Genomic DNA, 25,037 nt, shown 5'->3' on the forward strand with positions numbered 1-25,037 from the left:
TGCATACTGGGTAAACCTTCAGGGCACAGTGATAGTCATCCTGCGAAAAGTATCTTGAAAGACTGCTGGGAGCACGATGAGTCACATTTAACAAGTGTTGGATGGATTGGCGATGTTAAAGCAGCAAGTAGAGGTTTGAATCAAATACAGTATTGCCCCACAGCTCCGATCTCGTCCATTCCACCCTGGTTGTTCCCATTGCCAAAGACCTCAATATACGAGAGGAGTTCAAGGAAAAGAAAGAACTACCAGTATGGCGCATAGTCCAGAATCACTTTGCAAGATATCACTCAGACTCAACAATCATATTTACAGATGGCTCCAACGATCCAGAGACAGGGCGTGCAGGGGCAGCAGCTTATATCCCAGTGAGTAATACACATATAGAGAAAAGGGTAACAGACCATGTGTCAGTGTACACCACAGAGTTGTTGGCATTGAAATGGATAGAGGAGAAAGAAATACGTAACAGTATAATTGCATCTGACAGCTTTTCAGCATTATCGAGTATACGATCAGGCAGATCTTCATCTAGAATGGACATAAGAAATGAAATATTTCTAATTTTGTATAAAATGCAAAACAAAGGCATAGCAACTCGTTTCCTCTGGTTCCTGCTCATGTTGGTGTGGAGGCTCAACAGGTGGATATTCTGGCCAAACAAACACTCAGAAGTATGAACATAGACATAGAAGTTCCACTCAGCACAACACACTCTCACTCCCTAAGCGTCCAATAGCGACGTTTGGTCAGTGTCCGTGGCGTCCAATTGTGACGCTCCTAGGCTCCTTCAGCGTCATAAAGGGACGCAAATAGCTTTCAACTGATTGCAATGTATTCCCATCTGCGTCGGGATGTGACGCTCATGGAAGCACGGCATTCGTTTATTTCGGCTGCCCTTAAAGGCAATGTGAGCGTCCATTCCCATTGGATAACGGAGAATTGTACACTGTTGTAACTGTTGAGGATGTGTTACGGCTTTGCAGGAAATATAGTACTCAGAGAAATGTGCTTTTCCAGACACTCAAGAAAGCAACATTCCATGACTTGTCGCTATCAGGGCTGTTAGGGGGAACAATCAGGCAATATGTATTGTGAGATTATTACGTTTCTAAGATAAATTGATACATTTAAAATAATCTAGAGTTTTGGTTCTTTGCTTTGTTTTCTTTTGTTTAATGTTTTTTGCATAGTCTCTTGTCCACACTCCAGTCCAGTTGGTGGCGGTAATGCACCTAAAAGTTGGTTTGCCAACCGCTAATAAACACTAAAGAAGAAGTAGAAGAAAAGCAAGAGAAGAAGAAGAAGACGCAGGCGGAAGTGTAGTGGAAAACATGGCGGCGTCCTATACACACATTTAGGACAAACTAACAACAGTGACAGAAACGTAGCCAAAGCCCGCCCTGACCCTGGAGACATGTCGCAGTGAGCGGAGCCGCTGTCAGGATGTGGCTGCTGGGCAGGACCGCGGCGCTGCGCTGCCTGCGGGCCGGGGGGAGGCCCGCGGCAAGCAGGCTCTCCTCCTCCGGACCCCCCTGGAGGCTGCTGTTCTTCGGCTCAGACCACTTCGCTGTGGAGTCTCTGAAAGTGCTCACATCCAACAGGTGAGTCCTGTATGAAGGTAGATATGGTGCAAAATGCGAGAGCGTGTAAAACCTGATGTGAGCACTTGCAGAAAAAAATGGAGCTTGTCCACGTATCTGTGAACCACACTTGAAGTGTTGTAGCTTGTAGGAAAAAAAAGAATTTAGTGATGAAATGTTCACAACCTCCATGTAATGTGTAGGAGCTCCAGTGGAGGGGGTGGTGGAGACCCTTGAGGTGGTGGCTCTGCCGGGGACGTCCCGGTGAAGAGGTTCGCTCTACAGAACCAGCTCCCAGTCCACAGCTGGCCCCCCCACCCTGTGGATGGACAGTTTGATGTGGGGGTGGTGGTGTCCTTCGGCTGTTTGCTCCCCGAGAAGCTCATCAACAAGTTCCCACAGTGAGCTGCTTTCATGTGATGTAGCTAAACCTGAAGAGTGCCCCCCTGAATGAAAGCCTTCAGTTTGGTGTCTCTGGCCTCTTAACGTTGTCCTGCACTGAAGCCTCGGAGATGGAATACCTAAGTATGATGATGGCTGTAGAGATATTCTGATTCTAAAGTAACAGAGATCTCAGTGGACACGTCTTTAATAGATTTAACTTTACATTTGGGCCATTATTATTATAAATGATGGCCAAGACAAAACTTGCTATAGATAATAATACTTTTATTATTTACTCATATCATAGCCTTCATCTGAACATACAATTATTGCATTTTGTAAGAATACTTTTTAGATAATGTTTCAATTTGTATGATCATTTCAAAACTAGAAGAAGTTATGAGTAACAGATTTTTTTAAACAAGAAAAAAAAAGAATTACCCTAGTATCAATAACATTAACAAAATAAAAGACGGGTTAAATGAATTCCCAGGTTAGTCCCTCTTTAAGCTCCTGGAATGTGATGATGTTTATTATCTAAAGGCATTACAAATAATGTTTTCTTAATTAATATTCCAGCTGTGTGGTGTGTACCTGTTTATAAAGTGTGTGTGTGTGTGGTGTGTACCTGTTTATAAAGTGTGTGTGTGTGTGGTGTGTACCTGTTTATAAAGTGTGTGTGTGTGGTGTGTACCTGTTTATAAAGTGTGTGTGTGTGTGGTGTGTACCTGTTTATAAAGTGTGTGTGTGTGTGTGTGTGTGTGTGTGGTGTGTGGTGTGTACCTGTTTATAAAGTGTGTGTGTGGTGTGTACCTGTTTATAAAGTGTGTGTGTGGTGTGTACCTGTTTATAAAGTGTGTGTGTGGTGTGTACCTGTTTATAAAGTGTGTGTGTGTGTGTGGTGTGTACCTGTTTATAAAGTGTGTGTGTGGTGTGTACCTGTTTATAAAGTGTGTGTGTGGTGTGTACCTGTTTATAAAGTGTGTGTGTGGTGTGTCCCTGTTTATAAAGTGTGTGTGTGTGTGTGGTGTGTACCTGTTTATAAAGTGTGTGTGTGGTGTGTACCTGTTTATAAAGTGTGTGTGTGTGGTGTGTACCTGTTTATAAAGTGTGTGTGTGGTGTGTGTACCTGTTTATAAAGTGTGTGTGTGGTGTGTGTACCTGTTTATAAAGTGTGTGTGGTGTGTGTACCTGTTTATAAAGTGTGTGTGTGTGTGTGTGTACCTGTTTATAAAGTGTGTGTGCTCTGCAGTGGGATTCTGAACGTCCACCCCAGCCTGCTGCCCAGGTGGAGGGGCCCGGCCCCCATCTTCCACACCATCATGCATGGTGATGCTGTGACGGGGGTCTCCATCATCCAGATCCGCCCTCACAGGTACCCCGAGGGCAAAGCCCTGGTCCTACACCCCCCCATCTGCCCATCTGCCATCACACAGACACTAAGAATGTCCCCCCCCCCCAGGTTTGATGTGGGCCCCCTCCTCCAGCAGGAGCTCCATCAGGTCCCTGAAGGCTGCACGGCAGACCAGCTGGAAGCGGCCCTCTCCTCCAAAGGAGCCCAGCTGGTGGGTGTGCTGAGCGTGTGGGGGTCCGTCTGCTCGCAGCAAGCTGACGGTGTGTTTGTGTTGCAGCTGCTCGACACCCTGAGGACCCTGCCCGAGAGGATAGCTCATCGGAGAGAGCAGAGCCGGAGCGGGGGCACCTTTGGTACGTAGCTCTGAACCACACAGACACAGCGTGCTCCATGGACCTGTTGGTACTGACACGCTCACTCCCAAACACAGCGCCCAAGGTCAGTGCCTCCATGAGCTGGGTGCAGTGGGAGGAGCAGACCTGCGATCAGATCGGCTGGCTGCAGTGCGCCATCGGCTCCCGGGTATTGAACCATGCAGACACGTAGGCTTTGAGGGAGGGATGAGGCACGCTGCATGTGTCTGATGATGCTTCTCCTCCACCAGATCCCTCTGAGGACCACCTGGAGGGGCCGGACCCTCACTCTGCTGGGCTTTGTGGGACGATGTCACGTTTCATCATCAGGTAGGTGTGGGTCATCCTGTTGGAGCATTGGCTTCCTGGATGATGCAGTGGGTCTGTGCTCTCCCCTGGAGAAGGCAGACACACGTGCTGCTTCTGCCGAGAAGAAGTACACATCACAACGCTGTTGGCGTGAACCGTTGAATACCAGAGTGACTGCTCCACGTGGTTCTGCTCCTCCACTTGACCGTGCTGAGAGAGAGCTCGATGTGATACACGGGTCATTCAGTCCTCTCATCGTGTTCTGTTCGCTGCAGTGTCAAACTACTGTAGCCAATCAGTAGTGAGCATTTAAAGTGTATTTGATATACAGATCAAATGTATACCGATGAATAATAATGTGGACATTAATGTCTGCTCCCTGTGATCTTCTATCAGGCTTCTTTTCAGCAACACGATGCACACAGAGTTGCCGTGCTTTGTTCATGCACAGCATGAGTTGAACCAGTCTGCGAGTGTAGCCGAATATGTTGTGTTCTCTCTCTCTGAAGAGTGTGTTGTGGTGTGTCATGGCCCCTCTGTCTGCAGGTGAGGGGAGCAGGGCGGCCCCCGGCTCAGTGAGCTACCAGAAGGAGTCCAACACTCTGGCTGTGAGCTGCAAGGTGTGTCCCCTCACACACCTGTCCTCTTTACTGCACAGTTGTATTGCTATATTTCTATTTGTGTTTTGACATAATGTCCAAATGTCCATCAAATAATGTCTGTAAAGCCTTTTGGTACATGGTGTGGAGTGTGCAGCATGGCCACGTAGCATTGGAAGGAAAGGTGAAGCTTCAGTGTGTGACTGAGCAGCTGACTGCAGACTCCCTCTGTCCGGCTTAAGGACTGCATCAAAGAGTCCTCGATACGAAGAGCCACGCTTAATACACGCACGGAACACACAGAGCAGCAGTCGTCACAATGTGTGCGCTAACCACATGTGAGTTCTGATTGGGCTCTTACCCAGAGTGCTCTTTGGGCTCAGTCCCTCACAGCCTCACCAGGATCCTCTTTAAACAATATGATGATCTCTCCAATGGAAAAATGAACATCATTTATTATATATTTATTTCAATAAGTTCACAAATGTTTTTTTCTTTATGTTTTTCCATCAGAGCATGGACTCTTGGCAAATGAAACAGACACACCCGACTAGCGTCTCTAGTCGAGTAGAGCTGCTGCAGAGCCACTATTTCAGTACACTACGTACTACGTAGTGGCTCCGAAGGACTGTTTGAATGCATGTTAAACGCCCAGCATTCGGCGCCACTCAACTCGTAGAATACTTGAAATAGTGGCTCTGCAGCAAGTATACTCTACATTGAGAAACGGCCAGAGTCCTCGGTTTGCTTTCTTGTTACTGCTGCCATGGCAATCGTGACACCTAGTGGTTACAACAGGAAGTGTTTCAACATCAGGCCGTCCTGGCTGCAGTCACTCTATTCAATTTGAGTTTGCAGCACTTATGTAATTCCCCAGTTTCAAGGACTGAAACACAATCACAAAGTCACACATGTTGTATTCAGCGATGTTCGGAATGCTCCGGGCCGTGATTCAGAAAGCAGGGTTAGTTCAAACTTACAGGAGCAAACTGGGTGTTCAGCACTTCAGAGGACACTAAATGTGTTATCGAGAAGGAGCTGAAGAAGCCGCTAGACGCCGGAGGTCCAATGCATGCTGCACACGAGGAGGCAGCGGTCAGGTGACGGGAGTAATGGGAAAGTATATATTGTGTGGTTGTCACAAACACCGGGTCAGATTGTGAGCTCGCAGTGATGTATTTATAATGATAACAAACTCACACATGTGTCCTCTCAGTCGCTGGCAGCTGTTCCCCTTCGCCTTGAAGCTGAACAATGTGATGAAGTCCTTCACTCTGTGTTAACGTGTGCTCCCTGCTGCAGGACGGCTGGGTGGGCTTCAGGTCGGTGGTCCTGAAGAAGAGGCTGACGGCAGGGGACTTCTATAACGGCTACCTGCACAGGAAGTCAGCCTGTGACCTCACCAGCGCACAGTTCATCAGCAGGAAGCATGGAGGAGACGCAAAGGACATGAGAGAGGACTCTGCGTCATGAGGCTGCCTCTGCATATGAACACTGCACGTATCGGCTGCTGGGATTCACTGTGTTACTCTGTCTGTTGGAGACGTCTGGATAGTTGAGCTATACTTTGCTTTTATTGCAATAAATGATATTGCTGCTGATTTATTTCAGGAAGTGTTTGTTTCTATTAGAACTAAGACAGAAAACCCATTTCCCTTCAAACATGAGCCTTGTGAGCATGCTAGCTCCACGGTCCGACAGCTGGAGACTGCATCCGCTCACATGAACTCACACTGGTAAAGACAACACTTTGTACAAGTGTATATATGTATGTTCGGCTTCTGTGATTGGCTACATAACATGCTTTGTTAATTGTCTTGGGATGCAATCACTTGCGTTTTGAATATTAAGAACAATGTTAGAAGTATTATAAGAATGATTTACCCTCAATATGCCAGCTGTGACATGATGCAAGGTCATATGTTAGAGGCAAGCATTATGTGGAGGGACACCTGTGGAACATACAGGCGGCTTGTGGCGTTGGGACCAGGGGTCACAGGTTCAAACCCCGCTGCAGTCAGCATGTCGTTGAGTCCCTGGGACCCTTCGCCCCAAAGTGCTCCTGTGGGGTACACATACTGAGTATGGAAGCGTCTAACAAGTAACATGTAATACACGTCCTTCTCATCGTGAGTGGATTGTCTTCATGAATGACATGGTGCCTGTTCACAGACCGTGTTCAGAGGCACAATCATGAACATCAGAAACATACTTCCCACACACTTTGTAAAGTGGCTAACCATTCACCGTGATGACCTGCTCTGCAGCTCCCTGGCCCGAACACATTGACCTTTCATGTGAAGGTCCTGTCCATGTCCCCTCTGTGGGATGAGTCCAAGTACTCTGGCTCTGAAGCACATCGTGCCTCCTGACTAATACCCCTGTAGGCAAAGTCGGCTCATAGCACACACAGACTAGTCATCACACGCTTCTGTCATAACATGAGTTCATCATTTATACACAAACATCAATCAAATTCATATTTTCATAAAAGTATATTGTTTGTCTGCAAATGACGTACATAAATAGCAGGGGATTGAGGTCCAACCACAGACGGAGACAGCGCCTCTGAGTTTGGCTCAAGACATCGTGCTTACTAGTTTCACTGGAGGTCTAACCATTGCCACTGCACCATGTCTCGTGTCCTCGGTGTCTGGCCAAGGTGTTGGGAAAGGTTCATAAACAGACTCGTTTCAGCGTGAGCAGCTCTGGCTCTGCTCAGGGTTTAAGGACAAGCTGGCACAGAATGCATCGACAACCCTAACCGCGGGATCCAGGAGGAAAAGGCACACAACACTACTTGTAGTGCATCTCCACATTAGCTGCTGTATGTTTTTAGTTATGTTTAAGTTTTTAATGATCACATGGCACATTTGGGATTGGCTATTTATGACTCACTTACTTAATTCTTGTGCTGAAGAATTCACTTTTATATTGAATATTACTTTAGCTGGTACATGTGTTTTCTTGTAAAGATGTTGCTTCTGCATAATAACATGTTGCACTGAACACTGAACTGGTGTTGGACACTGCTTGTATAATGCTTACATTTCAATTTAGAGTCTAATTGCTCTATTGTAGTTCCTATTTAATAACACTTTTTTTTGTTTTGGCTCTTTTATATTAATGTATTCTTTATTTTGACCTTTCTCGATGTAAGATACGTATTTATCTTCTCTGCTGCAACACCAACATTTTCCTTCTGGCCATCAATAAAGGTGATCTGATCTTTTAGTAAAACATGAAGCCGGACAGACTGTCTGGAGATGATCAGGCTGTTCCTTAGTCTGGACTGTACCACGTCCCACTCTAACTCAGGGAGCTGTCAAGTGCACTTTCACTTCCCTTTGAGGACAACTACGAATCAATTAAAGGTAATGCGCAATGTTTAACATTAAAGTATAACTCTACATAAAGTCAATACAACTTATGCTGAAGGAAATAGCCCTTATCATGTTGGCTCTGCTCCCCCCCCCCCCCTGTGGTAACGGTTCAGAGAGACTTCCATTTTACACGATGACTGCTAGCTGAACCTAAAGTGACAGAGCACAACTTCTCCAGTGTAGCAGCCCGCCTCTCTCCTGAGACAGCATGCTTAGCGTTAAACTGTAAGCTGACCAGACCAACACGACATTTAGTTTTAAGCACAAGTCAAATTAACAGTGGCGTAGAAACACGGGTAAGTTTGAAATTATTAGACGCTGTTGTAGCTAGCTAATGTTACCATAACAGTCCCAATGTGTAGCTGTCAGTTGTTGTCTTAATAATGAAGCTCGCGCGAGTGTAAAGCTCGGCGTAGTATCCACTGTTACTGTTATGGGTTGAACGGCAGTTAAATATGACAGTAATGTGTTTATGAAATGACGTCATGTTAGAGTTGCTGTGGTTTACAGCAGTGGGGTATGATGTCAGCTGTTTGAGGAGCCGTGAAGCAGCCCCGGTAACGTTACGCTAAAGAGAATGTTACCAAACCCGGAAGTGGCCACCGTCACTCCTCTCTGTTAGCATGTCCCTCACAGGACCCTGCTGAAAGGCTGGTTCGAAACACTTTCTAAACACTTCGCCGCTTGTTTTATTGTGGCCAGCCTAAGGCACACCTGTGCAATAAGCATGCTGTCTACTCAGCATCTTGATATGCCACACCTGTGAGGTGGGATGGATTATCTCGGCAAAGGAGAAGTGCTCACTATCACACATTTTTTCAGATTTGTGAACAATATTTGAGAGAAATTGTTATTTTGTGTATATAGAAAATGTTTTAGATCTTTGAGTTCATCTCATGAAAAATGGGAGCAAAAACAAAAGTGTTGCATTTATATTTGTGTTCAGTGTAATAATCAAACCACTCTTTATTAGTCACATTCATAATTTAATAATCCATTTTCTCTCTGCTGGTAAAGTAACGTGTTTTTTCTATTTTAAGAGGGACCGTAAGGTAAGGCTACTGACAGTTTGATTCAGAGGGAGTTTAGTGGATAAGATCCCTGCTGTAGAGGTGACAGAATGTTTATTTCCACTGTGTACAACATGTTGTGAGGGACCCACTATCTATCTTTATGCCAGGGATAATGTGCAGCCAGGCGGCTCTATGGGGAAGAGAACACCTGCATCTAGATCCCTCTGCAGGTGGTACTTTAACTATATGTTGATGCTAATACTTTTGTACTTTTACTTGTAACATTTTGAACGCAGAACTTTTTATTGTAACCGAGTATTCCTACACTCTGGTACTTTACTCAAGTACAAGATTTGAACTTCTCCCACCTCTGATAATAAATCCTGAGTGGTTACCAAAAAAAAGTAACCAAAAAAGGTTATTTTCATTTTAGAAATCCTGCACTCAGCTTAGCTTTCTGCAGTATCACTGAAAAGCAGCAGGTGCTGCTTCTTTTTTCGGTTTTCGCTCATTTCTTGACTTTTTCCGACGCGCTTACATTTAAATCCGTCTCCCCGTCGCTCTGTGCAGCTGGCCTGTGCCACTACACCTGCTGTGCCCCCCACCCTTCTTTCACATAATGGTATGATCCTCGTGTGTCCTCGCATATGATTGGCCGCATGGTGGCCCAAGCTAAATAAAGACCCGCCCCTGCCTGCAAGGATTCTCAGCAAGAGTAGAAGCGGCTGGAGAGTCTGCTCTCCCCGACGGGAGTCTGCTCTTCTAGCGGCAGCTCGCGGTCGGCGTGTTGGAGACCTCTGGATTAAATGATCAAGTCACCTCAAGTCAGAAGGCTCGAGTCCCGAGTCATTGGTGCTCACGTCCAAGTCGAGTCGCAAGTGTTGTGTGATTTTGTCAAGTCGAGTCTCAAGTCATCACATTTGTGACTCGAGTCCAAGTCATGTGACTCGAGTCCACCCCTCTGGCAGGCGGTGCTTTCACTGAGTCGATCTCTTATCTTGGAACCTATCCTGCTCCAGAGCAGGCTAGCCGCTCAGCATAAGTTATCTAGCCCGCTAAAAAGTGTACCAGCTTCGTAGGACCGGAAATCCCTGAAGTTACCTTGCTAAACGAAAATCCTGATTCGTAGTATAGAGTGGTGAAGTCACGCCCATCTACTTCCGCCCCATGGGACCTTATTTCTGAAAAATTATGTATTGAAGTCAATGGAGAGAGAAACTCATCTTTCGATCCCGTTTGAATTGTGCCATGAATTACACACATGATGTTTGTCAATCTTAAAAAAATCATTTCCATGTCAAAAAGTCACAGTTTGTCTTAAAACTGTTGAAATATAAGACTATGGAAAATACGCAACCACAAAGACTAGAAATCCCAGAGTCGCGTACATTAACGTTACACATTACACTCGTATTACTCACCAACACCTTGTAGCCGGTCCCGCATGCTGGCTCTTACGGAACCGACTAACTCCCCTTGTGTGTATGCACAGTTCTCAACACGGCCAGACTTGGAGTGATTTTCACCTCTTTTAATACTTTTCGCCTCATTCTGAAAGAAAGAGGTGACATGTGCTAACGTGACGGCCATCGGTTTTTTGGTATTACTTATTTCATACCTTTTACAAGATGGGAGGAGAAGAGGCCAGTATATTAATGTGGAGATGTTATATAGAAACAGTGACTGATCAAACTGATTCCACTCTCATATGTTTTCCTGAAGGAAGTCTACATCCTTGTAGTGTCATCACAGATCAGTCCTCATTTACATTGTGACTGGGAAGCTTTAGAAAGGGCTGTCTCAAACCTGTCCTACTTGGCCTTACAGATTACAATGTTGCGAGTGTTGATGGGTCTCTAGATGCTGATTTAAATTGTATGATAACTTTTTTAAAGACGAACATGTTTTCATTTTTGCTCTAAAGTGGTCTGAACTGATAACAAAGGACTTGGTGCTCAGTAATGCAGGAGAACCAGTTGATTTGAAGTCATTAATTTAACACCACAAACCTGATCGGATTGTTGTCTGTCTGTAAAAAGATTGAACCCTTCTCAGTCTGGCGCAACTTGCCCAAATATTGCAACAAAGCCAACCAACCACCAGGGTGGAGAGAGGTGACGGACAGCTGCAGGTAGGCGGGTGCTGACACAGATAGTGAGAGAGCGCAGAGAGGTGAGTGACGGACAGCTGCAGGTAGGCGGGTGCTGACACAGATAGTGAGAGAGCGCAGAGAGGTGAGTGACGGACAGCTGCAGGTAGGCGGGTGCTGACACAGATAGTGAGAGAGCGCAGAGAGGTGAGTGACGGACAGCTGCAGGTAGGCGGGTGCTGACACAGATAGTGAGAGAGCGGAGAGAGGTGAGTGACGGACAGCTGCAGGTAGGCGGGTGCTGACACAGATAGTGAGAGAGCGCAGAGAGGAGAGAGGTGACGGACAGCTGCAGGTAGGCGGGTGCTGACACAGATAGTGAGAGAGCGGAGAGAGGTGAGTGACGGACAGCTGCAGGTAGGCGGGTGCTGACACAGATAGTGAGAGAGCGGAGAGAGGTGAGTGACGGACAGCTGCAGGTAGGCGGGTGCTGACACAGATAGTGAGAGAGCGCAGAGAGGAGAGAGGTGACGGACAGCTGCAGGTAGGCGGGTGCTGACACAGATAGTGAGAGAGCGCAGAGAGGTGAGAGGTGAGTGACGGACAGCTGCAGGTAGGCGGGTGCTGACACAGATAGTGAGAGAGCGCAGAGAGGTGAGAGGTGAGTGACGGACAGCTGCAGGTAGGCGGGTGCTGACACAGATAGTGAGAGAGCGCAGACAGGAGAGAGGTGACGGACAGCTGCAGGTAGGCGGGTGCTGACACAGATAGTGAGAGAGCGCAGAGAGGAGAGAGGTGAGTGACGGACAGCTGCAGGTAGGCGGGTGCTGACACAGATAGTGAGAGAGCGCAGACAGGAGAGAGGTGACGGACAGCTGCAGGTAGGCGGGTGCTGACACAGATAGTGAGAGAGCGCAGAGAGGAACAACAGTCGTCTAAACATTCAGAGCCCTCGTCTTGGCACAAATACCTTGGTCACACCCCTATTCAGATGCTTATTCAAAACCTACATTTGTTTCAAATCTTTTAAACGACAGCGATGCAAATGTCAAATACAGGCAGAACCTTCTTACTGGGCACTGATGATGAAAACTACTGTCATCGCTGTGGCGTCTCGTTTAAGGATATTTCACAAAATGAACATGAATGATCTGAATTTAGAAGGAAGGCTTGTGTTAAAATGTCTACTTCAGGAGGTCCTTATAGTATTGTCGACTTTGAAAGGACACAGGGGTGTGGTGATGTACCCTTATTCAAAATAACCCACCCCCCAGCTCTCACATGTGTGTTCCACTTAAGCTTCATTACATGTGCAAACATTTGTGGTGTGTTTCTTTGTTGTGTGTGTGTGTGTGTGTGTGTGTGTGTGTGTGTGTGTGTGTGTGTGTGTGTGTGTGTGTGTGTGTGTGTGTGTGTGTGTGTGTGTGTGTGTGTGTGTGTGTGTGTGTGTGTGTGTGTGTGTGTGTGTGTGTGTGTGTGTGTGTGTGTGTGTGTGTGTGTGTGTGTGTGTGTGTGTGTGTGTGTGTGATTAGTCGTAGTGCGAGGCCCTCGATGGACAGCCTGGACCCTGAGAGCCTGTATGCGTCTCCAGAGCAGACGGGACAGCCCCACCTCACCCTCCCCACCTCCGATGTCTCCAACTTGGCACTAGGGGGGTAAGAAGCTCCAACAGCCATTTGGGGGGGTTATGGAGAATCTGTGGACCCCCAGGACCCCCTGCCCACACCATGCAGCCATGTATCTCTCTCCCAGTCAATAGAGGGACGTGTTGACAGATTATTGGAGCCACCGTGAGTTAGCAAGGGCTCCCTCCACAAAAGCTCTGAGATTTTTCAGCCTTTTTTTTTTTTTTTTGTTGGAAATTACAGAAAAGAATCTCTTATATTAGCAGCACACCAAGTGCTGTTATGTACTGAACGGTTCTAAACAAACTACAGCACGGTCACAGGACCTCACGTCACCACTCCCAAGCTAAAGGCGGCTAATGTTCAGCATGATGACCTTTAGTAGAATCATTTAAACTTGTAGCAACCACTAAAAGGTTTCAACATTTACCACTTATGTAATACAAAACATGAACATCTGTTAAGCTTGTGTGAACCACATATCTTATTTTAGGCATTTATCAAAAAACGAATTCAGAAAACACTGACTTCAGGCGACGTAACCCGACGCGCTGACATGCTAACTCATGTCTGGGTTCTAGGACTCATTTCTTCATCACTCCATATCAGGTCCGTACATCTGCACACAGCAACATGCATACCAACAGCTCTCAGCCACAGCAAGTACAAATGTAACCTAATGCCAAATGAGACCTCCCAGGTAGCATGGTCTGATAGCTGATCGTCATGGCGTCTTACTAATACAACTCCTTTGCTACATTACAAATGAGTTGTAGTTATTGCTTAAAACAAACTCAAAACTCCAAATGGAGTAGGCCTGGGGGTTGTGACTGTTGCTCAGAGATGTGTGTGTGTTGGTATTAACCTCACGGTCCTGCATGACGCATGACGAACTGGCCTGTTGGGAAACTCGGAGCAGTGCTGGAACATTCCATCCAGATAGTCAGAGCAGCTTCCTCTCAGAGCGGCAGAGGGTCCCCTCTGCACTCCGTGGGAAGATGGAGGGGAGCCCCACTCCCCATTGGACGTGGGACTCCTCTTCAGACTGCCATCCAACTAGCTTACACTTAGTAGAAGCCTAACATGGCACATTGTACAGTCTACAGGCTATAATGTCTTTATGATCATCATCTCTAACTTTATACTTCCCACTGAATAGCTAGAGGCACGACGTGATGTAATGATAAGTATTCCACTTCCTGTGTTCAAACCTGTTTAAATATAGGAATAGACCACTCTGCTTCTTCTAACAACAGCTCCTATTGTAGTGCAGAGCGTCAGATCGGATATGGAGGGCGAGCACGCTTCGCTAAGTGCAGTGTCGGTGTTTCTCATATCGTCTGTCATCACAGCGGTGTGATCATATGGCCTCCACTACTGCAAGTTTGAATAACGCTGCAACACCATCATCGGTACGCCATTCAAAGGCAGGACGAGTTTGCAACGTTGTGCTAGCCATCACAATATGTGCGCTGTCATGGAGATAAGGCTGTGATAAGCAGCAGGTCCCCGTTACGGTTGGGTTAAGGATAAAGTTATCCATCTCATTTAAGGGATACAGTTATCCATCTCATTTAAGGGATACAGTTATCCATCTCATTTAAGGGATACAGTTATCCATCTCATTTAAGGGATAAAGTTATCCATCTCATTTAAGGGATAAAGTTATCCATCTCATTTAAGGGATAAAGTTATCCATCTCATTTAAGGGATACAGTTATCCATCTCATTTAAGGGATAAAGTTATCCATCTCATTTAAGGGATACAGTTATCCATCTCATTTAAGGGATAAAGTTATCCATCTCATTTAAGGGATAAAGTTATCCATCTCATTTAAGGGATAAAGTTATCCATCTCATTTAAGGGATACAGTTATCCATCTCATTTAAGGGATACAGTTATCCATCTCATTTAAGGGATAAAGTTATCCATCTCATTTAAGGGATACAGTTATCCATCTCATTTAAGGGATACAGTTATCCATCTCATTTAAGGGATAAAGTTATCCATCTCATTTAAGGGATAAAGTTATCCATCTCATTTAAGGGATAAAGTTATCCATCTCATTTAAGGGATACAGTTATCCATCTCATTTAAGGGATACAGTTATCCATCTCATTTAAGGGATAAAGTTATCCATCTCATTTAAGGGATACAGTTATCCATCTCATTTAAGGGATAAAGTTATCCATCTCATTTAAGGGATAAAGTTATCCATCTCATTTAAGGGATAAAGTTATCCATCTCATTTAAGGGATACAGTTATCCATCTCATTTAAGGGATAAAGTTATCCATCTCATTTAAGGGATACAGTTATCCATCTCATTTAAGGGATAAAGTTATCCATCTCATTTAAGGGATACAGTTATCCATCTCATTTAAGGGATAAAGTTATCCATCTCATTTAAGGGATAAAGTTATCCATCTCATTTAAGGGATAAAGTTATCCATCTCATTTAAGGGATAAAGTTATCCATCTCATTTAAGGGATACAGTTATCCATCTCATTTAAGGGATAAAGTTATCCATCTCATTTAAGGGATAAAGTTATCCATCTCATTTAAGGGATAAAGTTATCCATCTCATTTAAGGGATAAAGTTATCCATCTCATTTAAGGGATAAAGTTATCCATCTCATTTAAGGGATAAAGTTATCCATCTCATTTAAGGGATAAAGTTATCCATCTCATTTAAGGGATACAGTTATCCATCTCATTTAAGGGATACAGTTATCCATCTCATTTAAGGGATAAAGTTATCCATCTCATTTAAGGGATACAGTTATCCATCTCATTTAAGGGATAAAGTTATCCATCTCATTTAAGGGATACAGTTATCCATCTCATTTAAGGGATAAAGTTATCCATCTCATTTAAGGGATAAAGTTATCCATCTCATTTAAGGGATAAAGTTATCCATCTCATTTAAGGGATAAAGTTATCCATCTCATTTAAGGGATACAGTTATCCATCTCATTTAAGGGATAAAGTTATCCATCTCATTTAAGGGATAAAGTTATCCATCTCATTTAAGGGATAAAGTTATCCATCTCATTTAAGGGATAAAGTTATCCATCTCATTTAAGGGATACAGTTATCCATCTCATTTAAGGGATACAGTTATCCATCTCATTTAAGGGATAAAGTTATCCATCTCATTTATCTGAAAAGATCTTAAAGATGGTTTTGTTATTTCACAGACTTTGTTTATCAGCACCGTGCTTCCCTGGGTTGTGCTGCAGAATGAAAAGGCTCCAGTGTGGATGGAACAAAGGGGTCGAGTCCAGCCACCGGCCACCTGAAGCCGGGTGTCAGTGCAGAGTTGATCTCAGTGCGAAGGTGTGGGGTCTGTGTGTGTGTGCTGTGGGTCGCACAGAGACAAAAGCCAGAGTCATTGACATGGGCTTCCTTCTGTTTTTACACACATGAATCCCACACACACCCCTGCAGGCCGCAGGACAACAGGGTAAACACGGCCCCCCCTCTGGCCGGAACCTAATTGTTAGCCCCTGGTGTGGCTAGTCCAGGGATTAGCTACTGGCTGGGGAGTACTATGCACTCCCTCTTTCATCCCCCTGCGCACTGGGCCTTATCACCATCAATCTGACACCATGTTTATCTGACGCTGCAGCCAGATCTGCTGGCCTAGGAGAAACGCTCACAAAGGCCGTGGACCATCAGCACTTTGATTGTGGGAGCCCAACTGGCCATTGCTCCTCTGGCCCCCGTGATCCCAGCAGCCCCCGTGGTCTGCATGCAGCGGTCAGTCCCCTTCCCAGAACCTGCCGACCTGAAGGCCTGTCACTCTGTCTGTCATTTGTTCCTCCATCGCAACCAAGGCGGTGCAGCCACTCTGTGTGTGTGTGTCTGTGTTCCACCGGACGGGTCTCCGTGTGCATTAGTTTGTTTTTCTCTTCCCTTTGTGCACTGCCCTTATTACACCCTTCGCCAGGGACCTACCAATAAGTGCACCACCTGGAGTTTACCACCATCACCTGGTCTGTGCGTCCGTTTAGTGCCGCTGTCCTGTTGTGTCCAACGGAGAAGGAAACACCTCTTGGCGTCATGGCTTCCTTTAAGTTGGACTTCCTCCCTGAGATGATGGTGGACCACTGCTCTTTGAACTCTAGTCCTGTGTAAGTAGCTCGCTCTGATCACTGAGTATTCATGTTTCCTAGGGCTGTCCTCTGGTTCTGGAATCAGTTTGATGGATTTGTGTATGTGAAGGGCTTTGTTCTGAGTGGCAGCAGCATTGGTCATGGGCAGCGGGGTTGCAGTGTGTGTGTGTGTGTGTGTGTGTGTGTGTGTGTGTGGGGGTGAAGCCCTCCAGTTGGTCAGACGTTCTTCCACGCTGCGCTCCAGTGAAGAAGAGGCGTTGCAGTGACTTCCTACAGCTTTCTTTAGGCGATGTATTATTCTGACTGGTTGTGGATCCAGCTCAGATGGTACCAGGCTGCTGTTCGGAGGGAGACCTGTCTGTTATTCTTTACACGAAGGGTTATGTGCTCAAGAAATAACCCCAAACAATGAATGCCTCTCGCACTCGTTGTGATAACTCTATCAGTCTTTATTTCAGAAAAAGCTCATTTGATCAGAAACATTGATTGTCAAGCCTGCAGTAATGTCAGCTTATGAAGTATTTAGTCTCCAGTGATTGGTGCTGGTACTGCCACCTTTGGGCCTTTTGAACGAGTGCCTCAGCCGTAACACTGAGCCGGGCGTAACGCACACTTTAGAGGGAAGCACACCAGGAACATCACAGGGAGTGAAGTAACCCAAAGAACCACACACACACAACACACATGTATAAACCATGTAGCTCTGCGGCGTGTTGACATGTGGGGCCCGGCTCCCTCTGTGGCTGGCATGCCGTGCGTTGGCTAGCTCTCAAAGGAGAACACTCTTCTGCCACTAGAAGCATCGCCGCGTGAAGCGTGTTGACACCGTGGCTCTAGAGGATTCATTTTGAAAAACAAAATGTTGACAAAAGCAAGATTACATTGTTGAGTGTATTCAATGTCTAAGCCATGGACATTGGGATGGTGCGTAGTTAGCATGCACATGTATAACAGGCACAGGAGTTATTCAGCCTTTGTGTTCTGAGCTGGCATCGGTGGCGTTGTGACAGCCACACCCCAGCCTCCGTGTGGAGGTGCTACGTCGTGCTCTGGCACCTAAGCAGTGCCCAAATCAATAAAACACCATTAGAGCAGAACTGAACATTTCAATTCTGGAAATAAATGGTACAAATGCAGCAAATATTTCATCCAGAATGATGAGCTCTGCTGAAGGGCCTGTCGGTGTGGCAGAGGTTCTGTGGTGCACGGCACGACAACGTGCGGGAGGCAAGAGCTGAATCAAGCCGCTGCTGACCCGCTTCAACATGTAGCGTGGAGGAAATGAACCGCTCGGCCATAACACTACACCTACTCGTCATACGCTTTAAAGCACATCAGAAGTACCTCCATGCATTGAAGACTAGGGATAGTGAAGGCTCTCTGAGCGCTGGATGTATTGGATACTTAAACGTGTCCTATTCTCAAATGAGACGGGCCCATGTCTGCTTGTGGTGTAACCGCCCTCTGCTGCCTCTCTGTCGCTCCGTGGGCCATCATTAGAATGATAATACATCATTGTAACATGGCAACCAGTGAAGGCCAGCTTCTGATCGAGAGGCACCGCTCCCCCCCTGTCACACATCACACTGGAAGCATATACAGCCATATTCTGCGGGACCAGTCGGATTATCTCATTGATCATTTTTCAAATCCTTCTTAACTTTATTAAATGTTTTCCAACGTTTCATGTTTGATTCTCCAAATGCATTCTGTGACTATTACATCTTGCATTTGACTATTTGAAGTGTGAGAGAGTAGACTGATTACGAGTTGGGTTGATGTGACGATGACACCTGAACGCTCTCACATCACTTGACCTGTCATCGTACTAACCGATCAGAGCAATCAGCATGTGTTCCTGCAGACAAGACCCCGGTCTCCTCAGGGAGGTCTTCGGTCGTTCTCTGCCAGTGGTGATGTAGTGCCTGGAAAAGGCTGGTTGGGATTGCACACAGAACATCTATGAATACAATAAAACAGCAGTATATATTATATTTGTGCATCATAGGAAACCCATGTGTGACTGAAGCAGCCAGTAAGTTCTATTATATACAAGTTATATGATGTCCAATCCGTGTACAGAACTGACCTGGTCCTGGTAGTGTGAATGTTCCGCCTCACCGTACCGCCCATTGGTTTGTTGTGCACCCACTTTAAGCCTAGAGGAAGTGATCCCAGAGCTGAACACACATTGTTAAGCCACATCATGTGACATTACACTTCACCAAGTGAGATCCACTTTGGAACGGGTACAGGAACAGTGCAATGACATGTACATTACGAGTGAATGGCTTTTACCATGCTGTGAAAGACAGAAGAGTGATGCAGCTTTCTTGTATTTGTATAGGAACAAATTGCAGTGCCGGGTCGACATGTGCGAGCCCCGCAGCCTCTCGGGGTTTGAAGTGAATGCGCACGTTAACGGTAGCATTGCTCCAGCCTATGCATAGTAAGTAACAAGTGGAAGCCCCCTGTGGGTGTGTATGGTCCAGTTTGACATATCTCAGATGTTCTTGCAAAGTCATCCAGTGGACCGGACTTAGCCTGCAGTGGACGGCTCAGTTTGAGCCCGCTGCCCTGCAGACCCTGACCCCAGGCAGCCGGTGGGCTCACATCATCAGCGCCCCCTGTAGGCCCCTTTATGCCATAGTTCACTGCTTTCAGCTGAATGAGCCAAGTTCTCCCCGGACCCGTCAGGAAGAGGGATCGTTCTGATCGGATGATGAGTGTGTTTGACCTCTGACCCCTCTGTGCTTTTCTGACGGCAGCTCTTCATCCATCATCTGTCTGTATTCATTGTCTCCTCTTGACTTTTCAGCAGAGTATCAGAGGGTTTAGTTTGTCTGTGCCAGCGCCATGCAGATGTATGTTATATATACCAGTGCGTGTCCTAGCACATGCACTTACTCATCCATAACCATGGTATGGGTAGTCAGTGTCACATGACTGTCTGCACACTGCGCAGCCAGAGCTAATGCTTTAAGACAGGAGTATATCGTCCAGAGCACTTGGACATGTTACCGCGGGGTGGCGTCAAACTCAAAGAAAGTCTTACCAACGTGTATCTTCTGCTGTTATAATCCCATCACAGATCGTTTCCACCCGCCTCCATGTCACAGTGTGTGGGTATTCATAGATACCATGGCGTGTGCACAGAGAAACCACCTCCATCGTGTCTATAGGAATACCTGCCTCTGTGATATACACTCAGGTCATAGACATAATGAGTGCAATACGTGATGATTAGTATCTGACGTTAATACTCAGCATCATAGTTTCATAACAGAAGAACACTATGAGCATCCTTACTTGCCTTCTAATCAGTGTCCTGCCGACTGTTCTGACCCATTGGGCTGTTGGAGGATATAGTGCTTGGAGTTACAATACAGTATCAGTTGATATGGTGTTGCGTCTAACGGACATGTGTCTTTCCAGTGGGAAGAAGATGAACGGCTCTCTGGATCACCCCGACCAGCCGGACGTTGATGCCATCAAGATGTTTGTGGGGCAGATCCCTCGCTCCTGGTCGGAGGAGCAGCTGCGGGAGCTGTTCGAGCCCTACGGAGCCGTCTACGAGATTAATGTCCTCCGAGACCGCAGCCAGAACCCTCCGCAGAGCAAAGGTCAGCCTTCAGGAACACACACACACACACACCGCTCAGTCTGAAGGAGTCGAGCATGCCATTTGGGGTTCACACGCCTCCCAAACAGCCTGATGCTGACGATGAGTCTCTTCTCTATTGTAACCTTAAACCATCCACACAGACTCTTGGTTTGCTAGCTTAACTGCAGCCCAGCAGATCCTTGACACACGATGGAAACCTCCACGTATTCTTTTATTACTCACAGACAAATACTTGCCTTCGATTTGTTTTTCTGTATTTTCATTTGTATATCTGCGATGTGAATATGTGTGCCATCTTCTTGAGTTAGTCACAACACCATCTGGGCGGATATTGCATCATGCATGATCCGACATAAACACCTGACGACATGAGAAGCCTTCATTTCACTTGGCGATGCAAAGGGTTTGGGAGTGCCTGGAGGAGCACACCTGTTGGGTCAGATCTCTGCGGCTGCCCACGAAGCACACGGCACGCAGTGAGTGTGTGACTCAGGTCTCTTCCCTCCCCTGCAGGCTGCTGTTTCATAACGTACTACACTCGCAAATCAGCCCTGGAAGCCCAGAATGCACTGCACAACATGAAGATCCTCCCCGGGGTGAGTGGACGCCTGCTCTCTGTGCCCCGCACTGTTTCAACACCATTTACAAAGTGTGTGTCGACAATGGAAACTGTTGCACTCAAGGATCTGACTAAATGTAGATGTTAAGTGTTTTATTTAAGGAATAACAAGTTGCTTTAATGTTGCTTATGGTCTTGTTTGCAACTTTTAAAAAACTGGAGTCAGGACATTTTGGAAAGATAGAGAGAACATGGGGACACAACATCCCTTTGAACATCACCACCGGAACGAGTGTGTGACTCAGAGGAGAGGACTTGACATGAGCGCCCTGCTGTCTTCTCAGAGGACCCCAGGAACACACTCAACATGCTTGTTATAACACTAGATAGCATACTGTGAAAGCATTGTCCCGCAGGATCTGACCACAGGCGGCTATTCGTCACAATCCAACATTCTTTTATTTGTCCTTTGTTTCCTAAAAACAAATGAGTGTTTATTGAGTCAAGAACAAGTGTCCTTCTTCGCACTTTACTCTCTGGCCTGTAGTCCAGACGTGGAACTCTGAATAAAGACTAATGTGTCATCTGCTCCTGTTCAGATGCACCACCCAATCCAGATGAAGCCCGCTGACAGTGAGAAGAACAATGGTAAGGACTTGACATCCTCCTCTTTGCTTTATTACACACTACCGTTGACTTTAGTGGCTGCATCCAGACTGATACGGATGTGTTGGTGCTCGGGACGAGCAGGATGAATGCTTACAGCCAGCAACACCTTTCAGTCTTTAGAATGACCAATAAGCATCCTTGCTCAGCTGTTAGAAGACATGGTCCTCAACTGAGCGCTTTGAAGTCCATAACATGGCTTGCTAAAGAAGCCATAATAAAACATGTATGCATGTTCAATATGGCACCATGTACCTTGACACAGAGCAGGTGTGTTTGATGTTGTGTTGTGTTGAAAACAGCAGTGGAAGACAGAAAGCTGTTTATTGGAATGATCTCCAAGAAGTGTAACGAGAACGACATCCGGCTGATGTTCTCTCCGTACGGACAGATAGAGGAGTGCCGGATACTGAGGGGCCCAGACGGACTCAGCCGGGGTGAGGCATACATTCCTCTTAAACACACACACACACACACACACACACACACACACACACACACACACACACACACACACACACACACACACACACACACACACACACACACACACACACACACACACACACACACACACACACACACACACACACACACACACACACACAATGAATTCATTATAGAGGGATTTGAGCAACCCTGTCACATGCTGTACTCCACAGCGCCCTCAGGGCCTTGACCTGCCTTGTGACACACAGTAGAGAACTCTTACCTCAGAAATCAAGCTGAAGAAAAGAGAAAATGAGGAGACTGAAGACCAACTCCAGTTTGACCTCATGCATTGATGAGGAGGGCCATCACATCTAAGATAGCAGTAACCAAGCCCTCCACACTGCAGGACATTTGCACACGTCACTAAAGCTACATTGTCAGCCTTGATGCAGAACATGCTGCTGATTGTGTTAGTTGGACATTTCCAAATGTTATACCTGAAAATATTAGGTTCAAACCGATGAGTCTAATGGGAGAGTCTTTAAGACTCGATGCCACTTCACTGATCCCATTACCACGAACCCTCCCTGGCCCCTTATGTTGAGCCACGAGTGAAAGCTGCATTGCAAAATAAATATCTGAAGTAGATCAAAGTGTAAGAAAGAACATCATTGGTCTGTTTGCTGACAATGTAGATGTTTTTGAGAGAACATGTTTCCTCTTGCTGTTGAATTAGTCTTTTCTTTTTTTTTCTCAATGTCTTTTGTAACTATTTGGGATCAAATCACAACAACATACAAAACAAACATAAATAGAAAACACATATTATTGAATGGAACTACTCTCCATCTCAACAAACTGTCGTCAAGCACCTTGGATAACGATCAAACACGACATTCAATCAATTGTAGAATACAGGTGGGTAAGATGAATGTTATACCAAGGTTGTTCAGCAACCTCATCAACAATGGTGCCACAAAAGACACACAAACATGTCTGTGGTTCAAATATATTGAGGTTCATTAGGATTGCTCACAAAACTCCAGAACAACTCCAAGAGTAAGCACCTGGAGTTTAGAAAGCCTTCATGCAATGCAGATAGTAACTCTAGGCTTCTGCACACTGAGAGAAGGAATCAGGAGGAGAGCAGAGGATCCGGCATGTTTATGAATAGTGGAATAACACGTAGTGTACACGTATATCATCAGGGCAGACCATCGGCCTGCCCTGATGATATACGTGTAGTGCACATGTATATCATCAGGGCAGACCATCGGCCTGCCCTGATGATATACATGTAGTGCACATGTATATCATCAGGACGGACGATGGGCCTGCCCTGATGATATACATGTAGTGCACATGTATATCATCAGGGCGGACGATGGGCCTAGACCTGATGATATACATGTAGTGCACATGTATATCATCAGGGCGGACGATCGGCCTGCCCTGATGATATACGTGTAGTGCACATGTATATCATCAGGGCGGACGATCGGCCTGCCCTGATGATATACGTGTAGTGCACATGTATATCATCAGGGCGGACGATCGGCCTGCCCTGATGATATACGTGTAGTGCACATGTATATCATCAGGGCGGACGATCGGCCTGCCCTGATGATATACGTGTAGTGCACATGTATATCATCAGGGCGGACGATCGGCCTGCCCTGATGATATACGTGTAGTGCACATGTATATCATCAGGGCGGACGATCGGCCTGCCCTGATGATATACGTGTAGTGCACATGTATATCATCAGGGCGGACGATGGGCCTGACCTCAGGAGAAAGGGATTCCAACATTAAAGGAAGGGGAATCCCTGCTCAACTGTAGTGACCACAATATGCATGTGTCTGATTCTTCTCTTGGTGATGCACGCAGGCTGATTGATAAGTAGACGCGTGCTGTTGAGAAAAAAGGAATGTCCAGAAAATTAACGTTTTCAAATAAATGATTTCCTGAATAAACTTTTTGGTATTCTAAACACAAACGAACACAATAAGGACCCAAGTTGTCACACGCTGCCAACGAAGCAAGGTCTCAAGGCTGTATTGCTCCAATCAGCCGCGCCTCTAGGCGGCAGCACCTCTCCTTTATGCTGCAAACCTGACCACACTAATAACACACTAATTCATTCAATAACTCACACCACACAATTCATGGTGTAAATGATAAATGAATACAAACTAAGGGAATGGCGCCTACATACATATTCAAACTTAAGAAGAAGCCTGCATCTTGCATTGTTGCAACATCATGGTTTGCCCACAAAGACACACACAGATGCACACGGTGAAAGTGATCGCTATCTGGGCTGGTAAAAACGTCACTTTTGAATCAAGGCACTGAGAATTCTGTGACACCTTTTGTTTCTCTCTTCCAGGCTGTGCATTTGTGACGTTCACAGCCAGACAGATGGCCCAGTCAGCCATCAAGTCCATGCACCAGTCGCAGACCATGGAGGTAAAGCAGCACTGCTTTTTAGAAAGCATCAATTATCAGACATGCTCTTGAGTTGCAAATAACCCATGTATATGCTTGGTGTGTGCTCAGGGCTGCTCATCGCCCATTGTGGTGAAGTTTGCAGACACTCAGAAGGACAAGGAGCAGAAGCGCATGGCTCAGCAGCTGCAGCAGCAGATGCAGCAGCTCAGTGCTGCCTCCATGTGGGGGAACCTCACCGGCCTCAACAGCCTGGGGCCGCAGTATCTGGCAGTGAGTGTGTGTTACTGCAACATGTGCAACTAGCCTGTTCCAACTCCACTGCCCCCTCAGCGTGTTCCCTTCTCTCCTTCAGCTCTACTTACAGCTGCTGCAGCAGTCAGCCTCCCAGGGGAACGCTCTCAACAACCTGCACCCAGTTTCAGGTGCACACACACTCACACACACGCCTTCATACACTGTCCAATATGAACTATCATGCCGTCATGTACA

The 25,037-nt window shown here is 46.2% G+C and overlaps 2 protein-coding genes across 5 annotated transcripts in view; both read left to right on the forward strand.

Annotated features, from left to right (window-relative positions):
* The first annotated feature begins 1,290 nt into the window (after positions 1 to 1,290).
* LOC117442972 (methionyl-tRNA formyltransferase, mitochondrial-like) lies at positions 1,291 to 6,183 on the forward strand. The gene is given in 9 exon segments (XM_034078935.2): positions 1,291 to 1,604; positions 1,787 to 1,984; positions 3,220 to 3,342; positions 3,430 to 3,532; positions 3,599 to 3,674; positions 3,752 to 3,843; positions 3,926 to 4,004; positions 4,530 to 4,603; positions 5,885 to 6,183. Coding segments are annotated over 9 exon segments (1,074 nt in total). The 5' UTR covers positions 1,291 to 1,446; the 3' UTR covers positions 6,056 to 6,183.
* Positions 6,184 to 8,089: 1,906 nt separating this feature from the next.
* Positions 8,090 to 25,037, forward strand: part of celf1 (cugbp, Elav-like family member 1) — a 31,443-nt gene continuing 14,495 nt past the window's right edge. For 2 of the 4 annotated variants that reach the window (XM_071205976.1, XM_034104310.2), the window contains exons 1-9: positions 8,090 to 8,190; positions 12,600 to 12,722; positions 20,247 to 20,434; positions 20,950 to 21,032; positions 21,595 to 21,643; positions 21,964 to 22,098; positions 24,487 to 24,566; positions 24,657 to 24,818; positions 24,901 to 24,970. In XM_071205976.1, the coding sequence (XP_071062077.1) occupies positions 8,174 to 8,190; positions 12,600 to 12,722; positions 20,247 to 20,434; positions 20,950 to 21,032; positions 21,595 to 21,643; positions 21,964 to 22,098; positions 24,487 to 24,566; positions 24,657 to 24,818; positions 24,901 to 24,970 (907 nt within the window). In that variant the 5' untranslated portion in view covers positions 8,090 to 8,173. Of the gene's footprint in view, positions 8,262 to 12,599; positions 12,723 to 16,709; positions 16,830 to 19,158; positions 19,261 to 20,246; positions 20,435 to 20,949; positions 21,033 to 21,594; positions 21,644 to 21,963; positions 22,099 to 24,486; positions 24,567 to 24,656; positions 24,819 to 24,900; positions 24,971 to 25,037 lie in introns of all 4 variants that reach the window. The other 2 variants (XM_071205973.1, XM_071205980.1) reach the window with 2 other exon arrangements.

This window comes from Pseudochaenichthys georgianus, chromosome 3 (assembly GCF_902827115.2).
Source record: "Pseudochaenichthys georgianus chromosome 3, fPseGeo1.2, whole genome shotgun sequence".
NCBI lineage: Eukaryota > Metazoa > Chordata > Actinopteri > Perciformes > Channichthyidae > Pseudochaenichthys > Pseudochaenichthys georgianus.